The 16918-nt window shown below is 41.4% G+C and overlaps 2 protein-coding genes across 2 annotated transcripts; one reads left to right on the top strand and one right to left on the bottom strand.

Annotated features, from left to right (window-relative positions):
- The first annotated feature begins 7702 nt into the window (after positions 1 to 7702).
- LOC133742658 (uncharacterized) lies at positions 7703 to 10145 on the top strand. Its single transcript, XM_062170343.1, has 2 exons — positions 7703 to 9121; positions 9531 to 10145. Exons 1-2 carry the CDS (start codon positions 7703 to 7705, stop codon positions 10143 to 10145), a joined length of 2034 nt encoding a protein of 677 aa, XP_062026327.1.
- A 349-nt stretch (positions 10146 to 10494) lies between these two features.
- LOC133742655 (mitogen-activated protein kinase kinase kinase 1-like) lies at positions 10495 to 15920 on the bottom strand. The gene is made up of 9 exons (XM_062170339.1): positions 14709 to 15920; positions 14480 to 14564; positions 14248 to 14310; positions 13519 to 13676; positions 13232 to 13304; positions 13066 to 13125; positions 11480 to 11590; positions 11125 to 11377; positions 10495 to 10975 (listed from the first exon to the last, which is right to left on the bottom strand). Exons 1-8 carry the CDS (start codon positions 15734 to 15736, stop codon positions 11162 to 11164), a joined length of 1794 nt encoding a protein of 597 aa, XP_062026323.1. The 5' UTR covers positions 15737 to 15920; the 3' UTR covers positions 10495 to 10975; positions 11125 to 11161.
- Positions 15921 to 16918: the final 998 nt, after the last annotated feature.

The raw sequence follows: 16918 nt of genomic DNA on the forward strand, positions 1-16918 counted from the left end.
TACGAAACGCATTTTAAGCATGTGTTTTTTTTAATCAAAGTATCAATTTCATTCAACGTAAGCCAGAATGGCACGGATACTTATTTTTCCTTGCCATCTCTAGGACAAGTTTAGGACGTGGTATGCTACCACCCATTAGACAATCAGTGCTCACTTATTTTAAAGTGAGCCTATGAACTATGAAACATACATAGTAAATAGGCACCTAAAAAAACAAAAAGTGCATAGTTCCCTACAAAATAGGAAATAGGAAAGCAAATAAAACCTAAGCTAATTAGAAGGGCAGCAGCCCAATGGTCCCAAGAAACAGTCCAACCCAATGCTCAACAGTTGGCCCAGCCCAGCCTCTGCCATCCCGTGCAGATCGTCGGAGCACGCCAGCCACCACTCCGGTGCCATAGACGCCACCACCAGAGCCACCAACATCCTGGAAGAAGCCCAAAACCAGCTATGCTGCCCAAAGCCTCCTCTTGAGTCGGTGCCCACGCATCCACCTCAGATCTGCAACAAAAAATCAGAAACTGACAAGACCAATTCTATCCAGCCTTCAAGCCAAAACTGTTCCAACACAAAGGAGCATGCCCTAGATGCATCACCCGTCCGGCAGGGACACCGCAACGTTAGCGTGACAAAGGTCGGAGCCAGCGTTGGGCTGCCACCGAACGAGCGTTGATAGAGATTGAGAAGAAACATATGTGTCTATAGAACGAGAGAAAACTTGGGTTTTCTACTGATTTTGAATGTTTGAGATTATTTTAAGAAGACCATTCCACAGATAATCCAAATTCAAGTCAAGAATAAAATGATAAGGAGCATTTTTTTAAGCACGTGTTGCTTCAATTTTTCTGTCTTTTATTTTACTAACTAGCACTTCGAGCGGGTCTGTTGGCGGCTTGGTTTCACAGTTTCCGCAATTTAGAAGTTGAGGGTGACTTTAAGCTCCTTCTAGATAACATTAACGGCTCTAGTCATTCACCTTGGAGAACTGCTCAGATTTTGCAAGATATAAAGATCCTTGCCAATCTTACTCATGTCGTTTCTTCCTGTCATATAAACTCGAAGCAAACTTCTTAGCGGATGCTATTGCGAAGACCAGACATGGTTCTCAACTTCAAAGTTGGATTAAGGCGCTCCCTCTCTCTGCTAGCCAAGCTTTCCTCTTTGACAGTTTAGTGTAGATTTGTCTTATAATTCTGTTTCTTCCATCGGGAAGAAAAAAAAAAAACTATTTTAAATAATATCATTATTAATTTTTATTTTTTAGACTAAATGGTATTATAGATATTTTATAATTCGATAAAATCTGTGACACCAAATGATTTGCATCACATCACTTCTTCCCTATTCAACATCTAGGGAGTTCATAGATGATGTCCGGCATGAGAGGTTTAAGCCGGTTTGCAAGAACCTTCGATAGTACCTTATAGGAAAAGTTACATAAACCAATGGGACGAAACTGGTAAGCATGCTCTGGCTGAAGGAATTTTGGAATTAGTGCAATATGGGTACGATTAAGTTCAGGCAACATTGAACCAGTAGAGAGAAAACATGAGGTAGCTTCAAAAACCAGGGTATTGACAATAGTCCAATACTTCTGATAGAAGATACCTGGAAATCCATCTGGTCCTGGCGATTTGAAAGCTCCTAGTTGAAAGATCGCTGATTTGACTTCCTCAATACTAACCTCAGCAAGTAAGCTTGTATTCATAACAGTCGTAACAACTGGATCTACCAACTGGAGAATGTCATCCCAATTCCTAGGACCCGAGGACGTAAAAAGTTGACGATAATATTGTAGAAAAACATCCGCAATATCTGCCTCCGAATCCAACCAAAGACCATCAGAGTTGCGAAGACGAAGGATCTTATTTCGCTGGTGTCGCTGAGTAGCTGTCTGATGAAAAAATCTTGAGTTATTATCCCCCAATTTAAGCCAAGAGACCCGGGAACGTTGATGCCAAAAATTTTCCTCCAGTAACCAAAGCTCTTCAATACGCACAGTAATAGTCCGGATTTGGAAAGCAGAATCCAATGCCATACTATTATGAACATGATTAAGTTGAGTAAGCAGGTCTTCAATCTGTTTATGAGAATTTGGAAAAGCCTTCCTACTCCAGAGTAATAAGGATTTCCTACAAGACTTCAAATTGGCGATCCAGGTAGGCATAGCAATAGAGCGTGAAGCATTTATCCAGCCCTTAGAAACAATCTGCTCGCACGAATCTGCTGTAGTCCAAATATGCTCAAAGCGGAAAGGTTTATGAGAACGAACCTCTGTTGGACAGGAATCAACAAGAAGAGGTCGGTGATCTGATCCGATAATAGGTAAATTAAAGACCTGAGTATGAGGAAGAGCATAGCACCAATCTGAATTAGCCAAGCAACGATCTAACCTTTCCTTCATATCAATTGTGTTGTTCCGATATCTATACCAAGTGTGAAAAGGTCCTTGAGAGTGAAGATCTCTCAGAGCTTTATGGTGTAGAAAAGTTCGAAACAAATTCATCCGCCATAACAGAGGAGGACAGCCACCCCATTTCTCATTAGTGTATAAAACATCATTAAAATCACCAATACAAAGCCAAGGAATAGACTAAGTAGTGAAATAATGATTCATATAACACCAAAAAGATTTCTTTTTATTTTCAACAGGTTGGCCATACACCAGGATATCTTACAACGGAAATCTTCATTAGCAAAATACACCAAAGTGTCAATGACATTAAGGTTATATTCTACAACTGACACTTGAACAGAAGACTTCCACAAAATAGCCAAACCTCCAGTACTAGTATTTACAGGATTAACTACATAGTAGTGATCAAACTTTAACTGCTGTTGCCAAGAAGAGATTATCTGTTCCTTTTGATGAGTCTCCATAAGAAAGATAACCTCAGGGTCGTACTTTCGCCATAGTCTGCGAAGAGATTTCGCTGTCAAGGAAGACCCTAATCCCTGACAGTTCCAAGAGATGAGCCTCATTTTTGGTCCGTAGCTGCATCTGGCCAGCTACCTATGCCATTTGCAGCATCTTGAGGAAACATAGTAGACATACCTACCTCAGATGAAGGGTGAACCACAACATTCAAACTTGGGTCTTGCATCACAGGAAGATAAGGTGTTGCATCGGATAAGACTGATGAAGCAATCTAAACCTCACTAACCGATTCAACAGTAGCCAGAGCAGTAGGGACATTAGAAGTTTGAATCTTCTTTGGACGACCATGTCGAGCCGACCCCTTGGCCTTACCAGAGGCAGTAGCGGACGGAGGACGCCCACGACGTGGTTTAGTGGGGACTCGGGAGGGAATAGCCTGATCCACCCAAGTACTATCATCGGAATCCATAGTGCGGTGTCGCTTGGTTTGATGAAAATCCTCAGCCAAAACATCTTGCAACCTTTTACGTAATTTGAGGAACTGGAATTGCTGAGCGAGTATAGCAAGAGATCCAACCGGAGGGATTGTTGGTGGAATTGCAACAAAAGCTTCAGGGTGGATATTTGTTGAGAGTGGGACTGGTGGGATTGTTGGAGGTGACGGCTGGAGAGAAGGGATATGGAGAGGATAGGGGTTAAGAGAATAGGAGTGTCGGAAATATGGGTAAATCTGGTGGTGGGTCCATTGGAGTAGGCCCAAGTAAAGTAGGATCCAAGAGTACTTCCTGATGAGCTAACATAGCTTGCAAGACTGATGGGTCAGACTGAAAGCCCATCTGAAGATATGGGTCCAATGGTGGTGGAGTGAGACGATGATGTGTTGTGGGTGTGTCCGCCAGCTCAGCTAAGGAAAGGGAAACTGCTAGTTGCATGTCCTCCACGTCAGGAGAAATTGGATGAGGTGGCGACATAGTAGGAGATGGAACTACCCAGTCATCAAATTTGGCTTTACCTTTGTTGAGGGTATTCGTTCCAGAAGGACCAGCTTCTGAAGATGTAGCATATGTGGAAGGGACAGCTGGATGCCACCTGCCTTGCTGTGGATGGGCAAGAATTGGGGCACCCGTAAGCGGTATAGGGTTGCCGGAGAAAAAACCGTACCCAGCTGTAGTAACCGGCATGGTGTTCCTCGGACGGGAAACATAAGTGCCATTATGCTGATACCTGCGTTCAACGTACCTACTTTGTCTGTGCTCAAAAGCCTGATGAGGGAAGCGATCCCAGTTTTGTTTATTGTCAGGAGGAAGACGGCGAGGAGTAGGAACTGCCATCCAAGGGCCAGGTGATCAGCTGATGCATGTCTCCTGAAAGTACAAGTACTGATGGTATGGCCCAAACGACCACAGCTATAACAGAAATCGGACAATCTCTCGTACCGAATTTCTGCCCAAGTTGCTTCCGTGTCACTGTTGCTAAACCAGAAACCAAGAGAAAGAGGGGCCCTAGAGTCTACCTGAACCCTAACATGGAGATAGCCAGGATTGCCAGACGGGGAGTTAGGATCATCAACAGAGAGAACTGTCCCCACTTGAGCACCGATCATTTTTGCAATTTCTTCAGTCATGTGACCCCTCTGTAACCCATGAATCTGAATCCAAAAAGTAATGAGGTGGAGAGGGATATCCTCCAATCTGCTGGTCATAGGCCAAGGATGAATAGCCATGCTGCTACCCATAACTGACCACGGACCACGCTCAAGCACCTGATCAGCTGCCGCCTCAGAGGGAGCTGTGATAGAAAAGATAGAGGTACCGCCCAGCAAGTCCACCCGAAAACGCCCAATCTCAGACCAAGCAGTAGTAAGAATCTGAATGACTGAAGGGGCATGGAGGGTACGATCAACGATGATCGCACCAACAAGCTGAGTATCACGGCCTTGAGTAGGTTGAGTAGGTGGAGGTAGCGGGATAAAGAGTTCACCCTCAGGAAATGCATCTGAGGTATGAATCGGAGGATTATCTGGGAAGGATTTGTTGGGAGATGGTGGCGGAAAGAAGGTAGAAGTAGGGGTCTTTTTAGGTGATGGGGGCGGAGATAAGGCAGAAATAGGGGACTTTGGTGGTGAGTACTCCATAGGAGATGGGTAGTGTATGTAGTTCTGGATGGAGGATTGTGTTGCATGGGCAGGGAGATTTATATTCATGCAGGCTATATTAAAGAGAGAATTCAGAGGAAAGTGGAGAATTGGAAACTTAGTTCACTTTCTATGGCTGGGAGGGAGGTTCTTATTAAATCTGTGGCTATGGCAGTTCCTTCATACCCAATGACATGCTTCAAGTTCCCAAAATCCTTGTGTAACGAGATCAATTCTGTTCTTGCCAACTTTTGGTGGGGTCATAGTGATCAAGGTAACAAGATCATTGGAAAAATTGGTCTATGCTTGGTCTCCCTAAGTCGGATGGTGGTATGGGATTTAGGGACCTTGAGTCCTTTAACCTGGCTCTACTTGCTAAGCAATGCTGGAGAATTATCAATAATCCAAATGATCTATGGGTGATGGCTCTTAAAGCTCGCTATTTTCCTAATAGTGATTTTTTTGGTGCTGTTAAAGGATATAGAGCTTCCTAGGCTTGGTCGAGTTTAATTGAAGCCAGAGACATAATTGTGAGGGGTTCTAAATGGCAAGTCTGTAATGGTGATTCTATTCAGATTTGGGAGAGCGATTGGGTGCCTAATCCCCATCATGGATCCATTATCCCAATTTCCCCAGTTCCTAGTTGCATTCCTACTAAGGTTGGGTCTCTGATTGACTGGGAATCTTCATCTTAGAGATTAGATGGCATTCTGCCCTATATTCAACCCAATATTGCTCAACTAATTCTAGGACTACCTATTGGGTCTTGCCTAGAGGAGGATCGATTGGTGTGGCCTTGGGTTAGGAATGGGTCGTATACTGTTAGAAGTGGCTATCATTGGCATCATGGTCAAAAGATTAGAGCTATCCCAGTTTCTACTCACACTTCTCATCAAGTGGATACTGCTTGTTGGAAAGCAATTTGGAGTATTAAAACACTTCCAAAGATTAGTAATTTCTTGTGGAGAATTATCATGAATGATGTCCCTACATTTCAGAATTTGCACAGAAGGAAGTTGAAAAAGTCAGCCTTATGTCCTATTTGCAATCAAGAGGCTGAAACAATTGAACATGTCTTACTTTTGTGCCCGTGGGTGGAGTGTGTCTGGTTTGGGTCCCCTCTATCTATTTCTATAAATAAAGCAAGCATCACAACTATTGATATTTGGGTTCTAACTTTTCTAAATTCTCAAGATTATTCATCTTCTTTGGAAAAAAGGAAGATTCTTACTGTCATCAGCTTCTTCCTGTGGGCAATTTGGAAATCCAGATGTGCTTTTATCTACAGAGGCACTTCAATCTCCCCTGCTGCGACAATCCAAACTGCAATGAAGCTTGTTCTTGATTTTTGTGGAGTCTCTTCTCCCTTGGCGTGCAATCGTTTGCTTCCCGAGTTGATTTCATCTTGGTCTCCCCCGCCAGTTCATTTTGTCAAAATCAACTGTGATGCTTCTTGGATTGAAGGATCGAATATCTCTGGCTTAGGATGTGTTTTGCGTGACTCTCGGGGTCGGTTCCGTGCCGGGTGTAGTAGGAGCAAATTCTGTAATTCAGTGATAGAAGCTGAAGCAACAGCTGTTATTGATGGCTTGAACTTTGCTATGGATTTGAATATCCCTAAAGTGATCATGGAGAGTGATTCTTTAGAGGTAATTAGCTGCATCAACAATCCAATTTCGAAATGTAATTGGAAGATTTTGCCTCTGTTGAAAGAAATCAGACAAAAGGCTCTTCTTTTTGCTGATGCTCGGTGGGAATGGATTCCCCGTAAAGCGAATGCCGCTGCACACTTGACGGCTTCTCTTGCAAAGAAGGAGGTGGGTCTGCAAAGATGGGTCGATCGACCACCACCTTCACTCTTACGTGTCCTCAGAAGTGATGGGTTGCCTGGTCCTCCATGAGTTCTGTGTTCATTTCTTTTGTTTTTTTGTTTGTTTTGAGGGTCTCCTTCCTTGTCCTGTTCATGTCGAACCAGCCGGTGGGAGGGTTGATTTTTCCTCTCTTTTCTTGCTATGTACTTGGTCTGTTTTGGGCCTTCCCCTTGGGCTTTTCCTTGGGTGTTTTATTGATTGAAGTCTATTCACCAAAAAAAAAATATATTCATGCAGGCCGACATAAGAAGACACGCGTAGCAACTTAACGGTGAAGTAATTATGAAGGGATTAGGGTGAAGATAGAAGAACTGAACAGGTGTTAAATATGTGAGTGTTTTTGCATGAAGAATAGGTGAGTGTTTTTGCATGAAGAATAGGTGAGGTGCATGAAGAACAAGTGTACCTGGGGATTAATAGGGTGAAGCCAAGTAACATAAGTAATGATTATAGTGAAGAAGGGGGAAATACGATGAAGAGGAAGGAGCAATCTAGATCAAGAAAAAGTAAAGGAAAAGTGGATCGGGAAAAAAAAAAAAAGGTAAAGTGGAAGAAGAAACCAGAAATTGAAGCACTAAAAATAGTGCAGATTAAGAAGGAAAGGAAAAGAAAACAAGAACAGAGTGTTCTTGTAGGAAGAACTAGCTACAGTGTAGAAGCTCGAAAAAAGAGCAAGCAGCTCTCACCCTAGAGAGAGTTTGGAGGACTTTGTAAAGTTCCTGCTCGTCTTTTCTTAAACCTATCAATTCAGCGGCAGAAGCAAAATATATTATTGTGGCGGGTAGGCAGATTCAAGATAATGTTATTGTGGCTCATGAGATGTTCCACCATTTAAAGCTTCTTCGACAAGCAGGTCTTGGTGCTTTTGGTTTGAAATTGGATGTTAATAAAGCTTATGACTCTGTGGAATGGGACTTTCTTCATGCTGTTTTGCTTAAACTTGGTTTTCACTCTCACTGGGTGATGTTGATAATGAATTGTGTGAAAACAGTCTCCTTCTCTGTTCTGGTCAATGGAAAGCCTTCTATTTTCTTCAATCCTACAAGAGGCCTTCGGCAAGGAGATCCCCTCTCCCCTTATTTGTTCTTATTTGTCAGTGATGTGCTTTCTTCTCTAGTTCGTAAGGCTTGCTCTGTAGGCTGGTTATCTCCGGTATCTATTTCTCAGAATGGTCCACCAATTAGTCATCTGTTGTTTGCTGATGACTCCTTGTTTTTCTTGGAAGCCTCAGTTTCTAATGCCTATAACCTTCTTTACTTACTCAAAGCTTATGGTGTGGCTTCTGGTCAACAAATAAATTACTCCAAGTCATCTCTTTATTTCAGTCCCAATACTCCTATAATTGTGATAAGAGTTATAGCAGCTTTATTTGGGATTGTAGCTGTTTCGAATCCAGGGAGGTATCTGGGTCTTCCAACGATTTGGGGACGATCTAAATGTGCTGCCTTAGCTTATATTCGGGATACAGTGTCCCGTAAACTTCAGGGTTGGAAGCAACAAATTTTGACTCAAGCAGGAAAGGAGGTTTTAATCAAGTCTATTGCAACGGCTATTCCAGCTTACCCAATGAACTGTTTTCGGTTTCCAAAGTCTCTCTGTACTCAAATTGCCTCTCAAATAGCAAGGTTCTGGTGGGGAAATAAAGGAGCTCATGGTATTCATTGGAAAAGTTGGCTTTCTTTAGGTTTCTCAAAGGCTCAAGGAGGAATGGGTTTTCGGGATTTGACAGAGTTTAACCAAGCTTTGTTAGCTAAACAGGGATGGAGGATTCTTACCAATCCGTCTTCTGTTTGGGTAATGATGCTTAAACACCGTTATTTCCCTTCTGTTTCTTTCATGGAGGCTCGTCTTGGTTCTTCACCTTCTTGGTTATGGGCTAGTTTATTACATGGTCGAGAACTTCTTAAATCAGATACTCTTTGGAGAGTGGGAAATGGTTTGCATATTTCAGTTTGGGATTCAAATTGGATTCCTCATATGCAAGAGCATCGTTTAACTCCTCCACCTCGAGCTGATTCTACTATTTCTGTCTCTTCTTTGATTGACTGGTCTTCTCTCTCTTGGGATTTGACATCTATTGCTGGGCATATCTCTGTGGATCAGAGTCGGGCAATCTTAGCTATTCCTTTGGTTAATTCTTCTGTTCCAGATAAACTGATTTGGTCTTTGAACAAGTCTGGCAACTATACAGTCCGGTCTGGCTACTATGCTGCTCACCTCAAATCTTCCCAGATGGTGGTACCTCATGCTCATCACTCTCATATCACTGATCCAATTATTTGGAAGCGTCTATGGTCTCTACATACGCTACCAAAAATTAAAAAAAATTATGTGGATGGTGGTTTCTAATGCTCTTGCTACCAAATCGAATCTTTTCAAGCGTAAATTGACTCCTGATCCTTTGTGCTCTTTTTGTCATTACTTTCCAGAGACAATAGAACATATACTTTTCGCTTGTCCTTGGTCAAGAAGGTGACCTCTTGGTTACCGTCCTAACCTTCAACAGCTAACAACTTTTGATAGATGGTTTCAATTTTTGACATTCCCTCCCTCAGTATCAAAGGAACATCAAAAGGAGATTTTAACTCATCTGAGTTTTCTTCTTTGGCATATCTGGAAGCATCGATGCTACTGTATTTTTAATCAGCTCTCTCCAAACTCAAAGTTGGTGGCTAATTCGGCTTATGAAGCTTCTTCGGAGTTTCTTCGAGTTGTGATAAAGACCAAGTGCCCCCAAGCTTCTAGTTTGCCCTCCAGGCCTCCTCCAAAGCCAAAATGGTTACCACCGCCTCCAAACTATATTAAGATAAATTCTGATGCATCCTGGTCTTCTACTGAGGTTGGTTTGGCGGCTATTGCTCGAAACTGTGATGGAGTTGTGGTTGGTGGAAGTCATCTTTCTACTTCAGCTCCATCGCCTCTGTATGCAGAAGCATTGGCCCTCTGCTTGAGTGTTCATCTTGCTCAAAAGCTTCAAGCAGATAAATTCCTCTTCGAATCGGATTCACTTCAACTTGTCAATCTCCTTCAACATTCTTCTCCATCTTCAGATTGGGTTGTTATGCCCCTGATTGATCATATAAGAGATTTGACAGTTGCTATTCGTTCCTACAGCTGGACTTGGTCCAGCAGATTGGCAAATCAGGCTGCAGACCATGTTGCCTGGTTGGCTCGCAAGAAGTGCCCGGCTGATTGGTTGCTTCAGCCTCCTTCATCTTTGTCTCATATCCTTCTTTTTGATGCAGTTCATGCTCCTACTTAGTTTGTTTACAGCTTTGTTTGTTTGGGCAGAGTGTCTGCTCTTTGTATTTAGTTTCCAGTTTGCTTTGTAAGTTTGTTTGGTTTTTAATGCATTTCTCCTTTGTCAAAAAAAAAAAAACATCTAGGGAGTTCTGCAGAATGAAACACAATCTTTAGATTCAAGGTGGTTGGGTTAATTTGTCCCCAATACGACCAATTGACCAGATAAAAGTACTGTGCTGAAATGAAATAAACAAAAAATACAATCCAGAGCTCCACAATTCAATACAGCCAGTCCTCTTAACAGTTTATCGCCATTCAATTTCATTAGTAAACAAAGCACTATTGATTTAATGAAACTGCTTCGGCCATCAAAAAAATGTAAGGATATTATGAATGCATGCCAATTAAGACACTGTCAATAACAGATATATACAAATCGGAATTACTTCCAATATACTAACCAAACTATCTACCACAACTTGATCATACAATCTCTCACCCACTAAATATCTTCATTTGGAACAGGGGTGAGAAGCTATGAAATGCCAAACACTAATCGAACATCAATAAATCATATTTCTACAACAGAAATGATGGTGAAATAATTAGTGGGGATTGCTCTACATGCAAGATGATTTTCAGAGCAGGCACCTGTGACAAAAGGATGTTTGTTCTTCCAAAGTCATATATCCCATTGCCAAATCTGGCGTAGACCTTGAAAATCACTGAAGTTATAACAAGCATGCACTCTACCAGCGTAAGCCAAGATTTGATGGCTGAACACCGGATTCCGGAGAACATTATAGAACATGGATGAGTTGTCGTCCTGCTTCTTTGGGTCAAATAGAGCTGTATCAAAAGCAAAGATATAAGCAGTGGAATTATGCCTCTTCTTTTTTCTTTTTTAAATAGGTGACAGTATTGGTTTTTGATCACTTTCATGGAAGCTGTGAGTGAAGATATGAGCACTATGAAACAGTGGAATCAGTGGCATTTACCTTATTACCATCACAACTTATAGCTGAATAAATCTTTTCAACTCTGCCTGTGGTGATTGTGAGGAGATACTGATCCAGAAGATGTGGGAAGAAGGGGCTTATTTACAAATGGATGTTTTAAAAGCTGAGCAGCAGTGGGACGATTATCTGGCTTAACTTGTAAGCATAGACGGATGAAATCTTGTGCCTCTTTTGAAAGAGAATCAGGAACCAGAGGGGGCTCCCCCTTTCCAATTTTCCATAATGCCTGCATCTGTTTAAAGAAGTAGAGATAATGTTATCCAAACAAAATAGAGGCTGAGGAGATAAATAGTCTAGTCATTCTGAACCATAGAGTAATGAAAATGGCACAAACCCATTCGAGATTAGAGTATGGAACCATCCCAGTTAACATCTCCAACACAGTACATCCAAGACTCCATATATCAGCTGGAAGGCCATAACCTTGACTCTTACGATTAACAACCTGCACAATAATAGCTTGGCTAAGAAATCCTAAAAAAGTGGACACAACGTACTACATGATAGAATCATCATACGCAACCTCTTGGTCAATAAACTGGTAATGTATAAGCATCTTGCACCTTTTCAAACTTGCAAAAAGCCAAGACATCAACTAAATGCTAGAAAAAGATAATTCATATGATACAAAGGAAAAATAGAAGCTGGCAAGATTCAGATTGCACGATACCTAAAACCAAAATCCCATCCCCATCAATCACAAACATCCATCAGCCTATAAAGCTATCTAGCCTTGAGAAAAGCTATGGAAAGTCATTGGGGAGAAAATACAGGTTCAAACACAAGATACGAAACAATTATTGTGCCAACATATAATCTCCTTGGTACTTGAGCAATCATTGCCACAAGCATAAAGAACTGAAGTTACTGTTGATTCTGAAATGACCATCTTAACTAACACTGTTAACTACCATAATTACTTTCTGAACTTAACACAATTTCTTTCAATATGGTCTTGGGACCAGTTGACTCAGTTGAATTAACACAATTTAATGAAACTACATAATAGTGCCATGTATCTGGCTGTGTTCTTTGGAGAAAGCATTAATTATCTAATCAGAAACAGTTAGGCTCTGTTATCTAACGTTTTTCTTCTTTTACTTAAAAACAATAAAGAAAGGGAACAAAACAAATAGGACAGTAAGAAGAGGGAAACAGAGAGAAGATACATTAAAACTTACTTACAAACTAAAAACAATTTTAAAAAGCTTATAGTTTTAGTTTTATGCATCCTCCTCCCTCTCCTTTCCACCTTTCTCATTTTCCTTTCATACTTTTCCTTCTCTTTATTGTGATTATAATTTAAATAAACATGTAGACATTCCGAAATAAGCCCACCAACCACATCACTTTATAGGTGGCCCTTTCTACTAAAATCCTATATCAAGAGAGGGAATCAGCAACATTCAGAAAGCTAGACATTAGCCAAGGGCCAGCACCGATGCATATACTGTATCATAACAAATGGTGGTATAGTTTAGATTAGAACAATAAACCAAGTTACCTAGGGCAAAATGGGATAGACTAATAAATACATGTCATTACATTGCCCACTTTATAATTCCTATCTTCTTGTATTTCAAATTTGTTTTTGTGTTATGGTAGAAATAGAATATAAAAAGTTATATCACTTTACTGATTCCTCCAGCCAATTGTTTACCAATATCCTCTGTTTCTAATAAATGTTATATTTGGAATCCAACAACCTAACCAAAGCAACTAACAACAATACTGTCAGAGTTCAAGAAGCAAGAATCGATCGTGAAAGTCATCCTACAAGGATCACTATATTTATCAGTGATGGCAGTAGAATAAGACAGAAGTGATTGATTTGAAAGTATTATAGGCATGTCTCCAATAGCAGAGCTCATAAGCACACAAATAATACAAAATTTAAAATTCAAAAGTGCAAAGGCAAACCTCAGGAGCCATCCAGTATGCAGTTCCTTGGCAAGATTTTATGTCGTTCATTTTGATAGTCTGGAAAGAGGACGCAACACACAGTATAAGGAGAAATAATTCACAACCTTGTGGAAACTACTGAAAACAATAAAATACAATTGAATTTGGGGCATGGGAGACAAACCTTTGCCAATCCAAAGTCTGCAAGCTTCACAGATCCATTAGCATGCACCAAAAGATTTGCACATTTAACGTCCCTGAATGCAAGAAACACAAAGATGAGAATGTACCCAAAATTACAAGGCGAAGGATGATCAGGAACATTGTGATGGTGTGCCAATTTGTTTTCTCAGTTTTTTGGAATGAATCCTCACATCATTATGGCTCACTGGTGGGACTTCACAATATTCTGAGATCAATACAGCCGAAACCATAATTTTCACATAAATATACATATATCACATGAGTTACCTGTGAATCACTCTTCGGTCGTGAAGATACTTCAGACCTTGCAAGATCTGTCTAGTGTATACAGAGACATGCGAATCTGTAAGATGGTACGTCTGATATAGCTTTTGAAGGGAGCCTTTGGTTACAAGTTCCAGAAAGATATAGAGCTTTGATTCATCCTGCAAAGACCAATCAGAAAATATAAATAATATAACAGGGATAAGAACTATGAAAAATTAATACTGAATCAATTTAACTGCTTCACAACAAATACACCTACTAGTATTGATGCAACGAGTTCCTCATACTATTGGACTCAAACAGAAGTATTATATAGTATGGACACTAGATGATAAGGTAACCCCTCAAATAAATGCATAACAGTACAAGCATGTTTACAATTATCTCCAGTGAGTTTGTATGTGGGACAAAAGAAATTAAACAAAGATGCTAACTGCATAAAATAAATCCTGTGACAGAAAGGCAAAATATACATCTGTTTGTGATTATTTCATACTCTAGTCTGTACGTTAAAGGAATGTGCAGACCAGCATCAAAGATTATCAATGTCATGTCAATAAGTTTCAAATAAAAGCAAGCCTCTACATATCATTACATGAATCTGTAGCAAAGTAGCAATATCATATCATGAAAGGAATTTTGGACATCCATGAGTACTTACTATTGTAGAAAAGTTCATGGCATAGCTAAATAACTATCCATGGGAATAGACTATAGAATAATGGGTACCTTTTGTGTGCCATAATACTGAACTATGTTCTCATGTTCAAACTGACTCAGAAGAGCAATCTCCTGGAAGAAAAACCGAAACAGAAACAGATAATGAGAAGAAGAGCATCTCAGAAGGGAATAAAAAACGAGGTAGACTCTACCAGTATACAATTACTGAGTCAATTACTTAATAGTAAATATCAGGGACATGCAATTTCAGGACATAATATGAAATACAAGCCAATGTCACCTGTTCAAGTTGAGAAACTCTTTGCCTTCCCAGGCTTCCTTGATCAAGCAAGGAAACTTCCTTAACAGCAATGAAGCATCCGCCACTGAAAGAAAGCAAAATCATATTCAATAAAGATCTTGATATCATATTCACTCTTTTAATAAACATTATACGAAAATTAAGACATCTTCAAGATTGAGCATTCATAATTAAGCAGCTAAAATGAGTTTTGAGCAGCAGCACTTACTCAGAAATTCCTTCATACACAGACCCGAAAGAGCCGCTGCCGAGAAGATCACCCTTCTCCCAACTAGTGACAATAAGCTTAGGCTTCCCATTCGGCGAAAACCTTCCATTTGGAGAAATATTGGAAGGATCTGTGGTGGTGCTGGAAGAGTCGTCGTCATTGGAAGTAGTAAACGAACACCCGCCGGAGTTTGCCACGGTTTCTCTAATCTCATCCGCCACAACATCCTCTCCTTCTTCAAGTTCTTCTTCTAGTTCGTGTTCTTCATCTTCTTCATCTTCTTCATCAGAAGAAGAAGGAACAAACCTACTCCGCACCATATCCCTCTCTTCCTCTGGAGCGAAGTCCCTCAAAATGTCCCAAGTCGAGCATCCATCGTCAATCACCGGAACCCTAGTCATCGACGGCGGCGGCTTCAGCCCCGGCGGCCGCTCTCCCTTAATTCCGACACTAACACTACTACAACTACGACTCGCAGTACAACACCCGCTCGGCCCCGCCGACTCGGACGGCTCGTCCGCCGTAACGGTAACGTCCGTCCGAGTCGGCTCGTCCGCCGTAACGGTAACGCTATCCCTAATTCTATTGAGCAATTCCGCCACGGCATCATCCTCCTCCGGTTCGTCCTTCGGGTCGGGTCTCGGACTACCCGAACTGTCCACCCGGTACAGTTTTGACAGGGGGAGAACATCCGAGTTGGTCGAGCGGATCCTCCGGGACTCCCAGGCCGCCTCGGGTATCGCGAAGTCGTCTGGGCCGGAGAAGCCCAGCTCAGCGCAAATCCGTTCGAACTCGCCGTCATTTCCTTCGACCCGGAAGCTGGTCCGGTCCGACAGGTCGAGCGAGCGCGTGTGGAGCGGCTGCGCGTGGGTGGAGTGGTCGCGGGAGGAGGAGGACGAAGAGGCGTCGTAGTCAATGTGCTTGACCGCATTGCGGCGCTCCAACTTGGGCAACCGCCCGGCCTTCTTCGGATCCATGGATTTATTTCGATCCTTGCTGCCAGAGAAAAAACGCGGTAAGCGATGCATAGGGAGCTAGACCCATCTAACTAAGAACTCCCCCAGCTGCGCGTGTGGTTCAATCGCGACGGAGCTGCTGCGGCTGTCGATTTTTGCCGGGAAAATCGGGAGTTTTTTGGGGGTTCGGGGAAGAAGAGAGAAGACCGGGGGAGGAAAGAGTGTATGGGACTTTTGGGGGCTGGTAAACGCCGTCGGAGGGGAAAGAGAAAATAAAAACGCGGTGCCACGTGGACAGTGTTTGAGTGGGGCCTACCTGAAAAAGGCAGCTCTCTGTTCAGCCTTCTTTGTTTGTCTGAGAATGCGTGCAGATTCTTAAGCGTATGTCCTACGTAGTACGTACATAAGCATCAATAAGATTTTTTTTTTTTTTTTTGAGAATAAAGATTTTTTTTTTTTTTTTTTTATGAGAAAACGATTAAAATAAAGATGGAAGCCTACGAGATAGCTAGGGTTTACAGCATCAAAGAGAGTAGGGCTCTAGAAGCCTCGTTAGGAAATGAGTTGGTCCAAGGAATAATTATTTACGTCAGATTTGCTCACCTAATGGACAGTTTTAAGAGACTGTGAGGGACAAATGCATATTATAACAACTTAAAACTGTGCATTTATTTTCAGCTGTCAGATTCACTTGTCCCTCACAGTCCCTTAAAAACTGTCTCTTAGGTGAGCAGGCCTTTTATTTACGTATATAATCATGTCCTAGACTAGCAATTGCATCTGTTACAAAGTTTGCCTCCATGAGTATAAACTTAAAAGAAAATTGCTTCAAGATCTTGGGCGATCTTTTTTATGTCCTAGATGGACTTCACAAGCCTCCAAGGTGTAGAAGAAGTACAGTTAACACAGTCAATGACTAATGTAGAGTCGCCTTCCACAAAAACTCTTCTATTACCTCTTTGTAGATCACTAATTAGTAGCTTCAGCAAATGGGACAGTAGAAATTCCCACTTTTTTTGTATCTGCAACTAGTAGGACTCCATAAATTTGTCTCAGATTGCTTCTGTAGCATACTAAAAGCACTTTTAAACTAATAAAAAAGATAGTTATAAATATTAAAAAGATATAAAAAATAGAGAATGTAGCTTTAGATGATTCTAGAATCACTTGAAACTTATTTAAGAAGCACTTGATAATGTTGTGTGACTAGTGGATCCAGTGTCGTGGTTTTTTGGTGAGCTTACACCACCAAGT

This window comes from Rosa rugosa, chromosome 4 (assembly GCF_958449725.1).
Source record: "Rosa rugosa chromosome 4, drRosRugo1.1, whole genome shotgun sequence".
Taxonomy (NCBI): domain Eukaryota; kingdom Viridiplantae; phylum Streptophyta; class Magnoliopsida; order Rosales; family Rosaceae; genus Rosa; species Rosa rugosa.

Bases quoted from the DNA above. Each gene is read 5' to 3' on its own strand.
- LOC133742658 (XM_062170343.1), top strand. From the start codon at position 7,703: ATGTTCCACCATTTAAAGCTTCTTCGACAAGCAGGTCTTGGTGCTTTT. The intron at 9,122-9,530 runs GTACCTCATGCT...ATTTTTAATCAG, and splicing joins TCAAATCTTCCCAGATGGTG to CTCTCTCCAAACTCAAAGTT.
- LOC133742655 (XM_062170339.1), bottom strand. From the start codon at position 15,736: ATGCATCGCTTACCGCGTTTTTTCTCTGGCAGCAAGGATCGAAATAAA. The intron at 13,305-13,518 runs GTAACTCATGTG...TCTTGCATTCAG, and splicing joins GACCGAAGAGTGATTCACAG to GGACGTTAAATGTGCAAATC. The intron at 11,591-13,065 runs GTTTGCCTTTGC...ATTATTGTGCAG, and splicing joins CATACTGGATGGCTCCTGAG to GTTGTTAATCGTAAGAGTCA.